The 20,633-nt window shown below is 50.8% G+C and overlaps 1 protein-coding gene across 3 annotated transcripts; it reads right to left on the minus strand.

Annotated features, from left to right (window-relative positions):
• Positions 1 to 641: 641 nt before the first annotated feature.
• Positions 642 to 16,272, minus strand: CACNG5 (calcium voltage-gated channel auxiliary subunit gamma 5). Of its 3 annotated transcripts, none has more exons than XM_032706565.1 (7): positions 16,172 to 16,272; positions 10,669 to 10,993; positions 4,180 to 4,483; positions 3,274 to 3,360; positions 2,284 to 2,424; positions 1,513 to 1,658; positions 642 to 1,106 (listed from the first exon to the last, which is right to left on the minus strand). In XM_032706565.1, the coding sequence occupies exons 3-7, from the start codon at positions 4,385 to 4,387 to the stop codon at positions 849 to 851; spliced, it is 840 nt and encodes a 279-aa protein (XP_032562456.1). In that variant the 5' UTR covers positions 4,388 to 4,483; positions 10,669 to 10,993; positions 16,172 to 16,272; the 3' UTR covers positions 642 to 848. The 3 variants fall into 3 exon arrangements, with proteins under 3 accessions (XP_032562456.1, XP_032562455.1, XP_032562458.1); XM_032706564.1 differs by lacking the exon at positions 16,172 to 16,272 and adding an exon at positions 15,688 to 15,799; XM_032706567.1 differs by lacking the exons at positions 10,669 to 10,993; positions 16,172 to 16,272 and adding an exon at positions 15,688 to 15,756.
• Between the last annotated feature and the right edge of the window lie 4,361 nt (positions 16,273 to 20,633).

The following is a 20,633-nucleotide window of genomic DNA, read 5'->3' on the forward strand; positions in this document are numbered from 1 at the left end:
CAATAACTTCTGGCCATAATTCCCCCTAAGTCCTGCATCTAATGTTTCCTGTGGGAAGGGTTTAGGTTGTTTTCCACTCGATGCTGCACTGAAATTCTCCCATTTGCTCTTCAGATCTCCTGGCTATGGGATGGCAGAGGAAATTTGGGTGCTAGAGCCACCCCACCAGGGTGCCTCCAGTCTAACAGGGGATATTTAAGAAACAGTTTGCAAGTGGCCATAAAGAAACAACCTGCTTGTGTCCAAGCCTGCTGAGGTATTGTCCCGAAGGATGGCTATTTCCCACTACAGCCTGGTTGGAAGTGATATCCAGCACTGAGAGATATCAGTCAGTAAATATTCAATCAAGACAAAATTTCTATTTTTCTAATGCTGGTTATTTCTTGGAAAGTCACACCAATCTTTTATGCCTGCTGGCACTTAGGCCAGTAAATATATAATTAAATGATAGAGTCAAATGCACAAACTTTTGCAGCCTACTTACCTACGCCAAAAAAATACACCTTTTTTTTTTTTTCTTAGTTCTACTCTATTTTCTTTTTTCTGCTCTGGAGTCCAGCCCTGGATTTATCCCCCCAGGCAGAACTGCTGTTTGCTCAGCGGGACGAGCCGAGAGAAGAGGACTTTGGAGAGATCTTTAGTTACGCGGGGAGGAATAAAACAACCCCCCCAAAAAAAAAAACCAAAGAAAGGAAAACATCCCAATTCTCTAGGTTACACTACTGGTTATATAACCGATCTCCCTGGTTATATTTACGCTCCTATAAATAGAGAAGTGGCCTCGAAGAGTGGCCTAAAAAAACGACAGACAGGAGTCGGGACGCGGCGACCATCGGGGCCGTCGGGGCTCAGCACGGGGACGAGGACATCTGGTCGTAGTCGGGGCACTTGAGCAGGGCTGGGTAGTTACTGTTCATCTGCAGGGACGCCTCGCTGGAGATGTCCGAGGGGCTCCGGCCCCGCGCCCACGCGTCCGGGTGCAGGAACTGCCCCGAGTAGTCGGAGCAGTTGCTCAGGCGGGGCCGGTAGAAGCCGGGGTGGGGTCGGTAGATGTCCTCGGCCGTGTAGCGCTTCATGAACAGGTACACGGACATCACCCCGGCGCTCTGCGGGAGAGACACACGGCCTGACGCCCACCCTGCTCGTGGCTGCCTCCTCCACCGCCACCCAAATATAAATCGCCTTTTTTTTGCTCTGCTGCTGATGCACAAAGGCACCTGAGGGCTGTCCCTTCACTGCCCTCTGCCTGGGATCCATGCACTAAATAATGTAGCACAGCCACATCTCCTGCTCTGCATTTCCTGCTTGGCATCAAATTGTCACCAAATGCCCCATCAGCATGCCAGGCTTGAGTCTGTCCCCATCCTGTCTCCCTTCACAGTATATTTTACCCCTCTGCCCTCACAGCCCCGCCCTAAACCCCACCCAGGTCCTCTTTTTTCCAACAGCCTCAATGTGCCCACCCCTGAGAACGGGACACACTCGTTACAGGGATGTGAGAGCTGTGGGTACCTCTGTGAGAAGGAATGAGATGGCAGAGAAGGCAAAGGACCACCCGTATTTGTAATTGAAGAACGTTTCCGAGTCCTTGGTCCTGTTGAGCATCTCGTCATTAATGCTGGAGATGTAGAGGACCAGCCCCACCACCAGTGACAGACCTGCAGAAGGACAGTGGGAAACAGGGATGAAGTGCTGAAGAAGCACCTTCCTTAAGCCCTGACTTGTGGGGGAAAGTAAAAAACTGTGCTTGGAATAACTGGGGAAAGGAGCTGCCCTCCCTCCTGCTGTGCTAACCCAGGGCACTCCTCTCATTTCAGTCAAAGCATTACCTGCTCTGGCAAGTCTGTGTGCACTGGGGAGGAGGCAGCTGGCTCTGGTAGGAGCTGACTTCAAAGCTCAGCTGTCACAGCTATTTGTTTAACACTCACACAGCACCATGAATAAACATTCCCTTTCTCATGTAGAAACATCCCAACTGAGCAGTTTGAAGTTTCTGATCTCTCCTGTGACTGATGTGCCACGAGAAGCATCTTCTCCCCCAGCACCTGCTCCTGCACGTGGTGGAGACTTTTCCCCACATTTTCACAAATGAGTTTTGCAGTGGATGGTTTTTCATCCCACAAAAGCAGATCAGGAAGCAGGGCTGAGCTGCAGGGGAGTCCCTGTGGGTGATGACTCCATCAAGGAGCCACCACAGCGGGTCAGGAGAGCACCAGCAGCTACCAAAGAAAATGTGCTCCGTGCTCAAGGGTTGTCAGGAGAAAACCTGGTAGCAAAACTCACCTGACAGGATGAAGAAGATCCCCGAGACAAAGGCGAGGATGGTCCTGTGGGGCCGAATGTGGCCGATGTTGCTCAGGATGAAGCCAATGAACATGAAGAACAGGCTGACCAGAGGGAAGGGGGTGGCAGAGCGGATCATCTCTGTCAGGAGAGGAGCAGAGGGAAGTGAGAACAGGTTAATCCTACCCATGCAGTGTGAGAAATGGGCTGGGTGAGATGGCTCCAGCCTTGCTGCTCTGACCGTGTTATGTCTGGGGTTTCCCTCTTTGCTAATGCACTGAGTTAAAACATAGAATTACAGAATCATAGAACAATTTGGGCTGGAAGGGATCTTACATTTCCTGCCAAGGTCGGGACACCTTCCACTATCCAGCTTGCTCCAAGCCCCATCCAGCCTGGCCTTGAACACTCCCAGGGATGGGGCAGCCACAGCTTCTCTGGGCAACCTGTGCCAGGGCCTCACCACCATGGTGGTGACTCTGCCAATGTCTGCATTTCTGAGGGTTTCTCTGTGAAGTGTTGCATCGGAAAAAAACATCAGAACCTGCATTTTTCTCTAGCTTCACCCCATAAGTGTTTGCAGAACAATCCTATTTATTAAATCCGAAATGACTGCAGAATTCATCGTGAGAGCTGTGACACTCCATCCTTAATTCATCCCACTATGTAATGTGTAAAATTGACTGCTAGGGAATAAATACAGCTGCAAATTATGGAGAGGAGACTAAAAAGCCAAACACTTCGATAAACATTAGTGCTGAATAGCCAGTGACAGGAAATTATACAGCTTAGAGCCTCTGTGAGAACCCTGCCATTAGAAAGGGATGTCCCCAGAAGCTTAGGAGCACACCGGGTGATTCACATAGTCACAAAATGTAGTTGCGTCTACAACTCAGAGTTTCTTTGGCAAAGACACAAAGGGGATTTCTTGGGGGAGTCACAAGTGACCCCTTGGTGCTTTGCAGGGTGAGACCCCACAGAACCACTTACTCAGGACGTTGACTGTGGACTCAGACGTCAGCTGGATGTTCATGGGCATGACGTATTCGATGGTGAAGCACCGGCCACGCTCCTCACCTGCAGCAGACACAGACCAAGTCACTCCTGCATTGTGCTTGTCTGTCCTGGTCTTTTGGGGGGAGAGCAGCTTTAAATCGAATTTTCCATGCATGCTAAAAACAAACTCGCTTTTAGTGCTGCTCCATCTTGAGTGTCTGTGGTTGGGGTGGAAGAAAGACACCTCTTAAATACCATTTCTTTGTACACACAAATGTGAACCCTGAAGCCAAGGCTTAAAGTCACTCCAGGGGTGGTATCAGAGCTCCTCACGCCTCCCCTGGACTTTTTCCAAGCAGCAGTTGAAACTTGTGACAATTTCAGGCTGGTCACTTTGAGATTCCATTCCCTCAGGTTTTATTCAACTCTGCTCCTGCAGCCAAGCTGCTCCATCACACTTGGCAGGGACAGAGGGAATGGTCCAGCTGACCTGAATCTAAATTCTGCAGGGACCAAATGGAAAGTTTTGAGCTGCTGCCCAAAGCCACAGCACTGGGATGGGGGGGGAGGGCTGCATGGCAGCATCAACCCACCCAAAACCTGTGTTGAAAGGCACATTTATCCATCAGACTGTTAAAAGTTGGGCATGGGCCTGAGTTTGGAAGCGAAGATGGACAGAGCTTCTAAAAAATCCCATGTTTCCTGGCCGTTTCCCATGGGATGACATGGACAACAAACACTATAAATACATTAATATTTATCGATTTATATATATATATAAATAGACATAACATATATATTTATATGTCTGTTTATATGTTATAAAACATATAAATATAAAACATATAAATATAAAACATATAAATAGCAGGGGATGCTTTTTTGGGTGTGAGAACATACCTGCCAGAAAGCAGACCCTCCAGAGCCCCGAGTGCAGCGACAGCTTGATCTCGGCTGTCTGGTTCTGGGGCTGGACGATGCCCTCCTCCAGGTAGAGCCAGTAGTCCGTGCTGACAGAGATGCCCAGGAGGCCGAGGCCGCAGACGGCGAACACGCTGCTGAGCAGGGTCAGCGCCCTCCTGCTGCAGGCGCTCATGCCCAACAGCATCGGGGCTGGGGCGGGGAGAGCGGGGCGGATCCGTCAGCACGAGCCGGGGGACGGATGTGTCAAAGCTTTGCCCTGGATTGCCCTGGGTAGGATGAGCTGAAACGAGCCATTAAAACAATCACTGACAGATGGCAGAGTTTGAAGCAGATGCCACCCGACTGCTGCCCCGCGCCGGCCCAGGGCTCGGGGGGTGCTGAGCGCCAGGGGTGGAGAGGCTCGGGATGGGCTGGGTGGGAGCAGCTCCTTGGCTCCTGTTTGGTTTGCTGCAGGTGAATTCCTGCTTCTCCAGCCCAACCTGGCACTCAGCTCCCCAAGGATGTGGCTCGACCCCAGTATCTCATCTACCAGCAGAGCCTTATCAAGTGCTCCCACGAGGGGAGGCAGCACGAGCTGTATCTCCTGGGCGCAGGAGCCTGCTGAGGATCATGGACACCGAGATAATGGATCAACAAAGGTGCTTACAGCTGCTGGACCAATCTCCCCTCCTGAGCAGCTCCCATCACCATCACACTCCCCCCAGTAATGCCACTTTTCCTCTTCCAGGGCACATTTATCCACTGGGGAATCAAGATGCTGATTTTGCAACGACCGTGCTACACTGAATGACATCATCAAACACCTGGAAGCAGAGTGCCATGACACAATAACTTGTCTTTCTTTGCTGTTTATTGTTCTTGCTGGATCAGAGCTGGGGCCAAACCCGGCTTGTGCTTTGTGGAGAGGCAGGGAAAGGAAGCAGAAAGCTGCAGCCAGGCCCTGGGCGAACATTAAAGGAAAAACCTCCCTCATCCCCATGTTGCTTATGTATTGAATCTTTTTTTTTCCTTTTTTTTTTAATTTTATTGCATTCTTGCCAAGTCGGGGAATTTATTAGTTCTCATGGTGCCCTGCAGACTGATAAAATATCACCAGAAATCAGAGTTCTTCGTGCAGTGGAGGAAAAAGTGCAATTAATATGGGGGGGAAAAGCCACAGCAATGAAAGATTAAAGGAGTAAGAGTGAGAAGGAAAAAGATACACGCCAGAGATGGTCTTCTGGGGAGTGGGAAGGAGGCAGATAGTGCTATTGACTGCTTTTAGAAGGCAGGATGAATCACCCGTAAGTGCCGTGTCATGTATATTTTCAAGGCACATTTTCCTGTTGTTCAGCCACAGCAAACAATAAGGAAAAAACATATAAACCCCAGCTAGACAACAAAAGCTACCAGATTTAGCAGCAAGAAGCATATTCCTTGGACTGCCTTTAAAAACTGCACCAGCCTTGCTTTGGCTCCATCAAGCCGTGTTTGCCATCACGGTGCACGGCAGTGAATGGGCTCTTTGGAGAGAAATCCTGTTGCTGTTATCTCTGTGGTGAAGGTGGTGGGTTAGTGATTAAATCAGGAGACACAATACTGCATGGCCTGGGAGATGACAACTCGCTGTTCCGACACGGCCGGTGTGAGCAGGCTGGAGGAGGGTGGTTTTTTCCTAGGCCTCTGATGTAACCTATTAATACTTGCTATAGTGACTCTCAGAGATGCCAAAAGTCTTCACAGCTTGTACTTTTACACCCAAAGCCTTCCAAGATAATGTTCTGCCATAGTTCCCTCATGGTCATACAAGCAGAGGATGCTGAGACTGGTTTCTGCTGCTTGGGTGCTCTCAGGGGAACATCCAATATTCCATATCTTATCCTCTTGCAGTGCCCTTCCCCACCACATCTGTCTCACAAATCCAGAGCACCAAGACCCCCAACACCCCGTCCTGGGCAGGGCTTGCAGCAAATCTCATACAAGATCAACAAGAAGGAAACTTTTAGTTACTGTGGAGCCCAAAGAATGGCATTTGCTGAGCAGATGCAATATCCAAGGCCTGTCTGCCCTCCAGCTCACTGCTCTGGGCAGCAATAAGAGAGAAAAAGCTGCTGGAGAATATCAAATCTTTGAGTGAAACAGAGAAAGGGAGAGAAAGACTTTAATTATTGCATCTGACCTCAAATCCAAAGCAGACAAGTACATCTTGGTAGGAAGCAGATGTACTTGCACCCTCAAGCGCTGCAACAGCTCTGACAATTCTCTTCCATATGAAATTATGGATTTGGCTCTTCCTACATTCACACTGTGCCTCTCCCCAGAAGGTTCCAACCTACAGGAAGGGGATTGCTGTCTCCAGACAGCCCAGCACACACTCCTGCAAGCTTTCCCTCCACCTTTGGCTTTGCTAACCAGCCTCATTTTTTAATGTTCTTCTTAATGTTTCCCTCAGCTCAAAAAAAGCAGGATGTGTTCCCAGGAAGAACATCTCCCTGCTAAGGGAGTGAGGAGCAAAGTACAGAGGAGATGATCAGACTTTCTTTTCTATGAAGAATTAGGAGACATCAGCTAAAGAGGAAAGTGGTGGCTATCAGGCAGAGAAGCACATCAGAAGAACATTTCCCAGGGAATATGCCATTTCCCATCTCTATAGATTCCCATTTGGTCCCGCAATCAACTATCCAAAACTCAGATCCTCTGGCTCATCCATTCATCTCCCTAACTCAGCCAGAGCCATATTTTCTAGCTGCTGCCTCAAACATGAACAGCATTTACTACAGGGTGTCTCATCCCTCTTGGCATTTTGGTGCCAAATGGTAAAAGGAACTGGAATCTATTCTTGGCTCGTGTATCATCAACAACCATCCTCCTGCACATTTCTCGTTAATAACGAGCCAAAATCATAGTAGGGAGTATGTGAAGGTCCAGATAAAGCCACTCAGAGGGAAATAACTGAGCATTTCCTGTGATTTGTTGTCCATCAACATCAGGCACTGGAAAATAGACCCGTTTGGTATCATTTACTGGTCTTTGGGGTGACGTGAGCAGCAGGGAGAGGGGTTGGGCGTCAGAGTTGCGCCTCTCAATTGCCTCATTCCCTTTCTCCCTCACACTCCAATTTCCATGTAATCAGGGAGGCATTAGAGACTGATCCCTGTTCCTGCCTCGCTGGCACAGAGGATGGAACCCAGTGTGATGGGGGACAGGGGGCAGGGATGGTGCAGAGCATCTGCTCAAAACGAGCCTTCCCCCGTGTCCAGCACCTGGAGAATTAGCAGGGCTCCCAGGGGAAAGATTTTTCAAGGACACGAACAGGAACTGGCTTGATTTTCAGCAAGGATTTAGTTCCCAGTGACCTTTATCAATTGTGTTATGCTTCCTACAGCTGAAAAGGTGATGCTGTTTGATTTCCAGCAGTAGCTGTATTTTAAATTAATGAATAGAGCCCCAAAGATTTCCAAGAAATGGGACTTTAGAACTGTTCCTGCTCCTTAGATCACGCTGTGCCCTCTGGTCGTAGTCCAGGGAACAATAAGGCAGTCTGCAATGTAATCTGCAGTCCTTGTAATGAATTTCTTCTTGTCTTGGAGCCACAGCTTCTGATGGAAACTACACATGGCCCTTGCTGGGACTGAGCCCTTTGGGAAATGAAATGAATATTGGCATTGTTCCTAACACAGTTCACCCAGATCTAAGGAGTTAGTCCTTACCTATTTCTCCACAGTGACAGAAAGAAATATCCTGGGCAGCTTCTGAGCCCACAACTCCGTGACCTCACACTGAGCACTGCTCTGGGCTATGTGGATGGGCTGAGAAAAATAAATATATCACTGGTCAACTGCCTGGACAGGATGGGATGTATCAATAAATCACTGCTCTGAGTTCAGTGGAAAACTGCAGCTCTCTCCTGCTCTGGGTAAGGCAGAAAGAGCAGGGCCACGCCAGGCCAAGGAGGCAGCATTGATTTTATGTGGTTAGAGCATCATTTCCAATTTCCTGACATTGGGACGAGGGGAGCACTGCCAAGGTTATTGGAGCAGACGGGAGGGAAGGTTTGTTTTGTGGAGGGCTGGCTCAGGGTCCCTAGTGACAAGCTGGTAAACCTGCCCTCTGTGCCGGTCCATGCTGCAAACACAGGGGCTGGGAAATCAGAGGTTAAGGCCATGGAGCTGGAGTAGTGGGAGAGGCTGAGCGGACATAAAGGAGAAGGAGCGAAATCTTGTGAAAGGGGAGTAGGAAACACATGAGTGAGCAGTGGATGTCAAAGAACATCAGGGACCTGGGTAAGAAGCCGATCAATGCAGGAGGAGAGTGTGAGCTGTGATGGCAGCTGAACTGAAAGGACCAGCTCCCACTAAGCGGCAACAAGAAGAATTGGGCTGGCCTAAAAATAAAGGACCTTCAACAGTGTGATCCCTTCCTCAGGACATGACACAGGCCATGGATGTGGGCAAAAAAAAAATAGATCAAGGAGAGTGGCTCTTTCAGAACAAACTTTTCAGAGTTGGCAGTGCTCAGGCAGGGACCCGTGCTGAGGCCACCACTGCATTGTCATCCTCCTTCAGACAGCACAGCTTCCTCAGCTTCACCCTGGCCACCTCATGGGCAAATTCAGAAAAAGCCTAATTTGGTCATTAGGTGGAATAGAATGATCCCACTGAGCTCAGGGAGGATCTGAGCTCTGAGAGGCAAATGCTTCGGTCCCAAACAGTGTGTGCAGCCCGAGGCCAGGTGAGCTGATGCTCTGTTGGTTGGCAGAGTGTTGGACCTGTGTGAGGAGCACATGGTGAGTTGGTTTAGCCACAGCTTGAGGAGAGGAAGAGGAGGAGATGGTGAGGGCAGTGCCCACTGCTCCATCTGGGGATGCAGGAGAAAACAGCTCTACGAACCAGATCTGCAAAAATTGCGTGACTGGGATAGTTTTGGTTTTGGAATTATAGCTTGGGAAGTGACAGTCCCCTCCTGAAGCTTGGAAAAAGGTGTACTGCAGGCAGGAGGGAAGCACAGGACTGCTCTGGTTTCCACATAACAGGCTGAAGGAGAGCAGGGATGGCTGCAGGGAAAAGCAGGTCTGCGGCACTGCTACACTGAGAGGCAAATGGCCAAAGGGGATGTGATTGGAGCTGGTCCTAGGGTTCCAGGAGCCCTATCCCCCAAGCTGCTGGCACCCAGCACCTCCACTGGCACAGAGGGAAAAACAGAAATACAAGGGACAGCTTTAACAAGACCTGCATTAGTGTCCTATAAAAACGTCAGCTCGATTTCTGAGAGAGAAATTATGTATCGGAAAAATTAAGTGCAGAAATAAATCTTTTCCATGTGGAGGAGGTTTAGCCCTGATGTTCAGAAACGAAGCAGCCCACCTCAGTGGCAGTTTGAACAAGGGCTTGGTAACCGTGACCACGAGCAGCCATAAACTTCAGAAGGATCAATAGTGGGCTTGAAAGCCTCCCCTGAGCTGAGAGCAGCAGCTCCGGCGACGGCTCCGCATGCGGCACTGCCACTACCCACGGAGAGCGCGGGATCGATGGGCACTCCGGGCTCTCCAGAGAGGGCTCCAAAGTAAATAGATGAATAAAAAGAAGGCTGGTGATGAGTTATTTGAATGTAGATTGAGCCACAGCAATCACAAAGCCATTAATTTTGTGCTTGTCATCACACACACAAGGAACACCCGAGCAGCAATCAGAGGGAGCCATGTGTGACCCCACGCACCGCAGTGCTCACCACTAACTGATTTTATTAATGAGATTACTTGGGATTTTTCCCTCTTAAACTTGACTTCCATAATTTTTCTGAGCATTTCTCTTTTCTCTAGCATCCCTGCACTTCATTTCTTGCTTGAGTTATTTTTTACAGTTTGGTCAAAAAATCCTTCCGTGGCAGTGCAAGAGTGAAGGAAATATGTACTGTATCTACTGTATAGAAAGTACTGTCATTTTCTGCTGAACCCACATCTTGCTTAGTGAACCCTCAAGGCCGACCCAAGGCTGCTCTTCCCTCTCTTTCTTTATCCCAACCTTTTTGCTGTGGACTGCTCAAAACCTGCCCTTTTGCCTGGGTCAGGTTTGCAGAGATAATTGTTACTGATAACTGAGCCCACCTCAGCTCCAGCACCACATATAAGGAGATCAAATGATATTCCCAAGGGCAAAGGAACAGCAAGAGAGATTTATTTCCCACCCCAGCCCTCAAACCAGACCCTTTCCTGAAGGGGCCACCTCTGCCACTCTGCTGCACTCCTGGCTCTACTCCAGCTCTTTCACACTAATGGCTTTGGATGATGCCAGAAACTTTCAACAAATAAAATCATCGACCCAACAGCCCTGATGGTCCTGGCTCACAGGCTGCTGGCACTGTCCGTGTGTGTACAGCTGGTCTCATTCACATGGCCTTTCTGAATCCACAAATATCCCCTCCCCAAACCTCTTATCCAGCCCATCCCACCCACATGTCTCCTTTCTCCTTGGTGTTTCAGGCTCTTACCTCTTTTAACCCCAGCTGAAGCAATGCTTTGGTGACTTGAAAACCTGGGATGAGGCTGAAGGTGGGAAGTTCAGTTCTGGCGGATCAACTGCAAGGAAACGCCACAGCAAGGAGGGTCCTTGATGGAGGCTTCTGCTGCTGGATGGTCTGGGAGGAGCTGGGAGTGGGGTGGCTTTGGAAACAAGCAGAGGAGAAATCCTGGACCTCAAGAGAGAGCACAGCCTCAGCTCTCCACCTCTGACTGACTCCCACGAGGGCTGCAGGGTGCTGGCACACAGGGACAGGCAGGTGGCAGGCAGGTCTCTGCACCACTGCAGCTCCTACCCTGGGGTTTTGCAGAAAAATGTTACACAAAGTACATTTCTCAAGAGGGAAATAGGAGCTAAACCCCTGAGCTTGCAGTATTGCCCACGCACCCAGGCCCAGTTCTCCAGGTCTGAACTATATATCTGTTCAAGGTTTCCATCCCTAACAATAGCTGAGCCCTGTCCTTTGCAGAGCCCTTCCCAATGTCCTCTCTCCCTATCAAATCTGACACAGTATTCTCCTACTCACAGTGTGTCAGAGTGCTCACAGTCAGGGACCAGAGTCAACTGCTGGTTTCAATACCCTACAAAGAGCTACAAAAGCAGAATAAAAGGGGGAAATATCTAGTGCTGCAAAGCAAAGCAGCTGGGGCTGTGCTGCAGAAACCTCTCTGCGTGTGGGCTTGTGCCCGGTGAGTGGATTTAAGCGGGAAGCGGGCCGCGACAGTAGTGGTGAATGAGATGGACCTGCCCATTAACCTCTGCCTGTGGTACATTATGGCTTTGATTTAGATCCTAAATACATGAACTCCAGTACCCAACGATCCAGTGACCCTCATCTGGCTGCAGGTAGCGCTTCCCTCGCTGGTGCAGCCTGAGCACACCCAGGAGCAGGGACAAGGGACAGCAGCTGGCTCAGCTGTGGACATCCCCCTCACACCAGCACCAAGGTTGGGCTCTGGTGGATGTTAAAGCTTTAACAGTTGGTTCTTGTTCACTTCCAAGTGTCATTTATGATGGCACGAAGTCCTACGATAGCCTTGTAGATTAAAAAGGGGAGAATAAGCCTCTTCCTTGCACATGGTAGCTTTTTCAAGGTCTCTGTGTCCTTCCAGCAGCAAGGCAGGTAATGGCATGATTGAAGATCCCAGGCAAGGGATCTGTAAGGTATTGATGTTGTTTTAAACTGAAGGGGTGTGAGCAGAACACACTCATTCAGTGTTAGCCTTGCAGGAGTCGTGTATTAGGAACACCAGCACATGAAAGGTCTCCAGGCTGTAAACTTTTACAGCTGCAGAAGGTCTAAGAAAAGCCCCAGGTACCCCCAGGTGCAGGAGCTGTGGCTGCTCAGCAGAGAGGGGCCAACACCCCCAGTTCCTTCTTTTCCCCTTAACGATTGGTGCATGACAGCTCGAGCTAAATTAAGCAAGCTGGGAGATAAAAATAGCAGCAGGAGCTAATTAAAACTCTTCCACTCCGCCGTGTCAGGGGTACCTGAGCCGGGGGGGGAGGCAGCAGCAGCCCTTCCCCTGCTGCAGCCTCCTCGCCAGCACTGGCAGCTGAGGGTTTTATGAACATTTTCAGTGTGATGAATGAAAAAAGTGAGAAATCCCCAAAGCAAGCTGGGCTCTCTGCTGAGCGGCAGCAGACAAGTGGCACGTTGCCAAGCTGCTCATGCTGGCCACGGCTGCTGAGACCTGCGTCCCCTCAGTGGATTAAAGATGATTGATAGCACGGAGCAGTGCCTTGTTAGCCAGGAGATTGCTTCCCCTTCCTTGCTTGGAAACCAGTTTTACCACAGAGCCTCTAAGCACAGAAACGAGGGTGTAAAGAAAGAGGAGAAGGGCCGTGTCATCCACCACCTCAGGCAAACAACTTCAGAACCCAAGTGCCGCTCGTGACTGCCATTAAACCCAGTCACCAAACACAGCAGCTGCTCCATCCAGTCTGGGACTCAGCTCCCTGGAAGCTGTCAGTGATGTCTTTGTGCACAGCTCTCCAGGTCTAACACTGAGCAGCCACTGAAGTTTGGTCCCATCTTCACATAGGAAAGGTCTTTGCTTTCTGCAGCTTGTTAGGTGAGGAATATTCATGTACATAGCAAGTATTTATACACCACTGGAGGTATTAAACTTTCTACCACCCAGATTTTAGCAGGATTTGGTACCCTTCCAGGACTTAGGGGTAAGTGCCCCAGCAGACAAGGTAGGAGAAACCACGCATGACATGGAGCAGCCTGAGAACAGGCACAGGCATCGTGACCCGCTCAGGAGGCCACGGACTGCCTGTCCTGCTCAGCACAGGCAAGTGCAGCCACATCCTGGGAAAGTCTGCAGGAACAGGCAGGGAATGGACTTGCTCTCACTCTTCCCCATCCTTCCCCCACACCAGCACCTATTACCAGGTGAAACCTGCCCTGGCTGTGTGTACCCGGTGTTTACCCACACTCCTCTCCCATTCCCACTGTCCCATTGTACCACCAGGTTCTTGGTTCCTGTGGCACTCACCCAGCAGCACCTCTCCTGCCACCTACATACAACCTGAAATTCCCAGCCAGAGCTGCTGCAGAGAAAAGGAACATCTGCTGCAACCAAGCATTCCATGTCTCCCGGGAAGGAGCCAGGGCTGCCCACCTGTAGGGCTCCAAGGGTGAGCCAGGTCCTGTTCTGGCAGACCTGAGGATGCTCCCTGTGGATGGGGATGTCACCAAACAGCACTGGATGGGCACTGAGCAGGAAAATGAATGATCTCCACATTGTCCTGGGTCAGGGGATGTTGTCTGCTGTGCTGCTCCAATAACCCCCCCCCCCCAGTGCAGCCCTGAGCACCACTCTAATGAGGATTTTCACTGAAGAGCAATGACACCTCCCTCATAACAGAGGAAAAGCTGCAAGTCCTGTCTTCCACAGGGACCGAAGATAAACTCCATTCATCTGTAACAGCCCATTTTCTGAGCCTAATGATGGTATATGTGTTGTCCTTTGACAAATTCCCAGTAAATATTTTACTATAAATGTCAGATACTCTACAACAATATCAGTGTGACTGACTCCAAACCATATTTCTAGAACACACACAGAAAAAAAAATCCCTTTAATTTCAGTGAGATTTAGACTCCCAGATAACTTTTGACATAGACTCCATCATCTAGTTTTTTTAAAAATGCCACCTTCAAACCAGGGGTTTAAATCTTCCCAGCTGACTTAGGAAAAGCTCCCAGTGTTTGCTCCAGCCTTGTGCAGTTCACAGCTCACTGATACCATTGAAGCCTCTGCAGGCTTGTGCATTATTTCCCCTTTTGTATTTTATATTCCCTCCCCTCTCCATAAATAAAGCTGAAGCTGCAAATGCTGCGGTATGGATGCTGCCAGGTGGGAATTCATTCAGCTCAATGAATATATTCAACAGCTACAAGATACAGCAAGGGATCAGAGAAAGCCACACACAAAAGCATTTCTGTACCCTGGATGCCACATGGGGCAGCCTGAGGGGAAGGTGTGATGGCAGAGGGAAAAGCTGCTGGGAGCCAGTCTCCTGCCCTTTGGCTTTTTACTTGACAGACTGAAATGGTGCCCCTAAAACTCAGCAGATGAACCTCTGAAGGGAGGAGAAACACAAGGCACTTGTGAAAGCAAAGGGCAGCAAGCAATGGAAACATGGGAATGCTCCTCCAGCAAAGCTGCCAGGCTGGGTCACGCCACCAGCACCTGCTGCTGCTGCACTAAACTCGGCAGAAACACTCCTTTTTAGCTGATCCACTCCTTTGCAGTGCTCTTGCTGAAGAAGTGCTGCCTTCAGTGAGTTGCTGCCCTTTCCACAGGCTCACTTGTACCTTGCAGGCACCTAAAAGCTCCAAGGAAGCCTCCTCTCCCCCACAGGGGTTTGAGGGGATTCAAGGGACACGGTGGGGACAGCAGTGCCACAGGTCAGACCCACTCCCTGGGCACCCGAGGAGCCTCCCGCTGCTCCTGCCTGGGAGACCCAACCCTAAAAGCTGCAAAAAGCATCGTGCATCAGGGGCTGATGGAGTTTTATGGAATGCCAAGCAATTAATCAACATCCAAAGGACGTGTCAGAGCCTCCCTTCTCGCTGATGCCGTGGCTGAGACACCACATTTCACATTTCGCCACCTTCCACAGGGTATGAATAAGTGGCACATGCAGAAGTGAGGACAGGCTCCATGTCCCCATTCCCTGTTCATATGGTAACACATGATCCAGCTTTTTTTTTATTTTATTTTTTTTTTTTAATCTCTCTACTTTACTTCACTTAACAACCAGGTCAGGTTTTTCTCAGATAGCCTCGCTCAAATTCACACTCGCCTCTCCAAGGGGTTTGCTACACTGGAAAAACATTCATAGGCTGACTTCCAGCGGATTTTACATTCCCTGTGAAAAATATACAGGCGTTCCTCAGCAAAACGTTCCAAACTCGCCGCCGAGGAGGGGGATGCTCACAGTGCCCAAGAGATGGCCCCTGTTGGAGCAGCCCGATGGGGAAAAGCCCAGGGATGAAGAGCCAGGATTTTCCAGCTTCCTCGTGCTCAGGTCCTTCCGTCGGGAATCCGGCGAAGCCAAACCCCTCCGCCCGAGCGGTGCCGGTGCCCGGGCAGGGCACACGGGCACCTCTCCCGGGTCTGTCCGTCCCTCCCTGCCGGGGCTCGCAGCGCTCCCGGTACCCGGGGCCGCGCCGGGGCTGCGGCGGATGCTGCCCGGGGCGGTGCCCCCGCCTCCTCTCCCGGCCGGTTCCCACTCCAAGGGGAATATGGAAAACACAGGCAACACCTGCCCTGAGCCCTGCGGCTCCGCACCCGGGCGGCGCCTCCCAGATCCCCCTTCCCTCGGCTTTAAACTTTCAGGGTTTTACATCCAATTCGGAACCCACACCCCCCCAGCTGACCCCAGGACTATTTGCCCCCGTTCCAGGGGCAGCCTGGCCCGGACACGGGAAGGAGCCCCAGCCTTGCCCTCCCCATCCCAGCCTGGCACTCACCGGCCCCGCGGGACGCGCCCGGCGGCCCCGGGGATGCTCCGCTCGCTCCGCGCCGCGCCGGGAGAGCCCGGGGAGGAGAGGGCATCACATGCGCCGGCGGGGCCAGCCCACCTCTCCTCCCGTCTGCCCCCGTTCCCTCCCTCCTTTCATCCCTCCTTCCCTTTCTCCATCCTCCCTTCTTCCCTCCCCCTTCCCTCCCTCCCGCTTTCTCTATCCACCTCTCCTTCCTCTCCCCCCTCCCCACTTCCCTCTATTAATCCTTTCCCTTTTTCTCCCTCCTTTTTCACCCTTTCCGTTTATTCCCCTCCCTTTCCCTCTATTGCCCCTTCTTTTCCTCTGGTCCTCTCCTTTCCATCCATCTGACTCCAGTCCCTCAGGCTGGTGGCTCCAGTTCACCACCGGGGCAGGGGGGGAACCAGCTTTGCTCCTGCCCCTCCGTGCATCCTGCCTTCCGTGCAGCTCCCACCCCCCCTGCACCCCACACCTGGAAAACGTGGCTCCCAGCGCTGGGTGGGCTGCACTTCCCAGGACTTGCCTCCTTTAGGAGCTGGGGTAGGGAAAACTGGCTCCAGTGTCAAATCCACAGCTAAGGACACAGCACACAACGGGGAGGATTGGAGGGCAGCAAGCCAGTGTGCTGGAGAAAGCCAGCTTGGCAAGACTGGGACCAAAGCAGGGACAGAGCCAGGGCTAAAGGAGAGAAGGACACAGGGAAAGATGCTGTGGGCTCTGGAAACCATGGCCAGACTGAGTGATTCAGCCAAAACACATAGAAAAAGAGTGGCAGAGCCAAGAACAAGGATGCAGCTCCATCGAGGTGTCCAGCAATGGGACACTTCTTTGGATACAGAGAGAAGGACAAGAGAAGGGTCACACGCCATGCGGTAACTCCGGCTACGTGAGCTGCCAGCCCTGGCAGCGGGGCCAGGGGCAGCCCACGGACACCAGCACAGCACCTGGAGCCTGGAATTGCAGGGCAATTTCTTCAGGGAGAGCTCATTCCATGCAGGGGCTTTGCACACATGCTGGGTCGCCAGTTCCCAGTGTTCTGGATGAAACGTGCTGCATCTTTGCAGAGGCGTCCCCGGTGTAGCACAACACGACTGCCCTAAATAGAACAACTCAAAATAAAGTGCGAGCTGAGATGCGGAGGAGGTGTTGTTGGGTGGCTTGTTTGGAATCAATGGAGCCCCGTGCTCGGGCTTCTTGAGCTCCCTTTGAGTTGCAGAAATTATACAAACCCACAGAGATGTGTAAGTTTTGATTTCTCCAGTCGGAACGTGGTGTAGCCCAATTTAGGCAAGTTCCAGCGGGATCCAGGCTGGTAGAAACCTGCCTCCCAACAGGACCCCAGCTGGCAGCCAGAGCACACTGGTTATTTGTCTTTGAGGGACTGCAGCTCACATGTATTCTTTCATGCAAAGTTACAGTGATATTTAAATTATAGTGAATGCAGCACGTTTTCCTGGGCTCTCATTCACATTTGAGGAAGAGCTGAAGGCAGCAAATCCATCAGGGTTTTGATAGCAAGGACAAAGCAGGGATTTGGTCAGCAGAATGGATTCTGCCTGGGAAAAGGCAGTCAAAGGGGTAATGCTCTCCAGGACCCCCAGCCCCAGGGAGGAGGAGGCTTCCCTGGGATGGAGCTTATCAGCAGGGAATTACCAATAAAATCACAAAGCTGCAGGAGACAGGTTACACCTGGATGTTCACCATAGGCTGTCAGGGTACATTGCTTTAACACAGTAGTTGGCTGTTCATCATTTTTCTTTACTCTGTATTGTTAAAAAATTCCCACCAAACAACCCAAAGCAGGGCTTCATTTTCCTCCAGACAGACAATGTGCTGTGTTGTTGCCTGGGCTCTGGGCAGGATTGTTTGACTACAACACGAATAAAGCTGCAGCACATCCAGTGACATAATTAACCATTACAGTGTGAGAGGCCCCCAGCAGCCATGCATATAATCAATTAGAAATACACATTTCCAGCTTGGGTTTCTTCCCCTCCCCTTTGCTTCTATGCAAATGCACTCGGGCTAAAGCACTCCGACGGATTTTCTGCTGCTGCTTGTCTTGTACAGCAACTTCTGCCCTGGCAAAGCACGTGCACGATGCCAACACTCACACCGGAGCATTTCCCACAGGCATTCCGGGGCCAGGAGGGAAGAGAGCACCAGTGATGCCTCCCAAAACCACAGCTGAGCTCTCCTACCTCATTAGCAGCTGTCCAGAATTCCGTCCCCATAACGTGTATCTCTTGATGATGGCAAACAACAGTGAAGATGAAGTGGAAACCTCTTCTCCCAGCCAGAAGCCTGGCATGGCTGTCCCAGGCAGGACAATTAGCACTTTGCATCTTCTCAGAATCATCCAAAACTTGGGTTAGGAGTTTGCCAAACCCTGCAGCACCTGTTTTGGTTTATTGTTTCACATAACACCATCTCAGAACAACACCACTTTGCCTTCCCTGCTTCTCACTGTTCCTGCTAAATTCTCTCCTCCCTGAGAGGGAGGATCCTCCTCCACAGCCACATGTGGGCAAATGAAGCCAGGTGGGATTTTGCCCATCTCAGGCTGTCACAGAGCTGTGCTGGTCCCTGCAGGGCTGGAGCCTGACCCAGCCACAGCAGCTCTGCCAGCCCTCAGCGTGGCAGTGTGAAGCTCCACGGACACCTGAGCAGCAGATTTTAGGCTGCACCCAAGGTCCAATCTTATTAGTGGGGAGGGATTTGAACTTCATCAGTGGCTCAGACCAGAAGTGATTTATTACAGCAGCTCTCCCTGGGCTGTCAGTGGAGCAGTGAGGGGTGGTGGACCTGTCTCCTTTCAGCTACAAGTGTTTGATTCCTGCAGGTGACATCTGCAGGGAATGTTTTCCCTGGTCTTTTCTCTTCCAACAGAAGTCACTTTGCAAGGAACTCAGGTTGTTATACAATAAAAGGCCTGGTCCTGTCAGCTCGGGCCATGAACTGGTAGGAAACCTCAGGTTTGCCTCCTCTCCCACTCCCTCAAACTTACTCCACATGGAATTACTCAGACAGCAAATCCACCTGAGGGCAGCCACCCCTTGAGCCCACGTGTGGCTCTGGTCTGGCATCAGACAAGGGTTGTGGACCAACTCTAATTGTACATCAGGCTGTGAGGAGCATTTTGGGCACAGGAAGGGAAAGTCTGCACCAGGAATTGTTGTGTTTGCCCGAGGAAGGAGAGCGAGCAGGTAAATGCAAGGAGCTGGCGATGGGGGGGGGCTGGAGCTGCTGTGACTTGTGTGGGAGGTGACGGATGCTCCCTGCCAGCTGCCTCAGCACTTGCTATTTTTTGTCATTTCGTGGGCAGCACGGCTGGGGGGAGGCTTGGGGAGACGCTGGAGCACAACAGGGATGTGCAGCAGCCCCGGCACAACCCCACTGTGCAGCTTCCAGAGGTTGGGAACCACTTGCCAGAGAGACTTTTGAGATTTCAATTTTTCATGAGAGGGTGTTTGTGGGGTGTTTCACACTGGATGGCAAAACTGGCATCAGCAGCCTGGGTTTGGGGTCCACAACTGCAGCAACCACAGCTCCTGTTCAGGTGGGATGCAACCTTGGGATGGACTGCTGTGGCAGGAGTCAGCACAACCTCTGCTCCTTATCCCAGCAGCAACATTATTATCTTAGTTTTCAAACAGTGAAATCAGAAAAAAAAGGGAAATCTCATGGCACCAAAGAACACCAGCCGCTCTCCGGGAAGGGCTTTCACATCCCGCTTGCACCATGACTAAATTAAAGGAATTAACTCTGGGCTGTTGGAGCTGAAGCTCCATTTGCTGTTTCCCCTGCACATCCCTCTGCCTGGAGCCTCTGCTTGGGAGGAAGCGCAAGGAGAGGTGCAACATTATTTTTATCTCAGCACCCACACGCTGTGAAAAGCCTAAAAAACCCGGTGCGGAGCCTTTCGCAGCCTCCCCGAGCAGCTCTGACTCACAGAACCACAAAGGCACACGTGTGGACGGAAGTTCCCCACTTTAGTGAAGAGAAAATACCCTCTGGAATCATGTGGGTCTAAACTAAGCTAATGAAAGATGAGGGTGTGCCAGTCCAGGTGCAGCCTTTAGTCCTTGTGGTGTTCCGTGGGTGCCACATCCCCAGCCGGGCTGGGAATCTGAGCATTCCCACACTGGAGGGAAGGAGGTCTGAGAGGGCATGAAGTGCCCACATCCCAGCCTTTCAACAGGACAAGCTGGAAGAGATGCTGCCAGCACATTTGCTCTCACAACTGGTGTTTTCTGTCATCTCCAAAAGGAGTGAAGGTTCCACCACTCTCCCTGGCAGCTTTCTCTGGGACTGGACCTGGTCTCTGGGACTGGCCCCAGGTTCCCCAGAGTAGCCCCACTGGAGCCTCCCAGGCTGGTTGGAAAGCAGGTGCTTACAGGATGAGGGCTGGCTCTGGCCACAGCAGCCTGATTTTAAAGGTCATGTTTGGGAAAGCAGTTTAGATGCATTAATTATTAAAGCCTCATAAGGCTTCTATTAAGGGTAATAGTTTTAAATGTGATTTATATAGCCCTGAAATTCACTACCAATCTTTTAATGATGTTAGCATCAATCAGGCATGAGAATGCTAAATGACTTATCCCAAAATGACCAGGAACTGATCCAAGGAGTTTTGGGATGCTCTCACCGCTGCCTTTCCCTCCTTCTGCCCTTGCATTCCTTGCTGGTTGCTTTTATAACTCCTTCTGATGGATTTTTTCCTAAAATCACACCTAATCAGTGTCCCAGACACGGTTACACTTGTAGGAGAAGCAAATGAATCCTGTTAAAAGACTGTTTCTGGAGGTGTCACTGAAAATGTTGAAGCTTTAATGAGGTTTTATATAAATTGTTGCAGAGTGTTTTATATGGGTTAGGAAGTCTCCCTGTTACAAGCATTGAGTTTTAGTAAGTGTTCTGAACAGAGGAGTGAG

The sequence above is a fragment of the Chiroxiphia lanceolata genome, chromosome 19 (genome assembly GCF_009829145.1).
Source record: "Chiroxiphia lanceolata isolate bChiLan1 chromosome 19, bChiLan1.pri, whole genome shotgun sequence".
Taxonomy (NCBI): domain Eukaryota; kingdom Metazoa; phylum Chordata; class Aves; order Passeriformes; family Pipridae; genus Chiroxiphia; species Chiroxiphia lanceolata.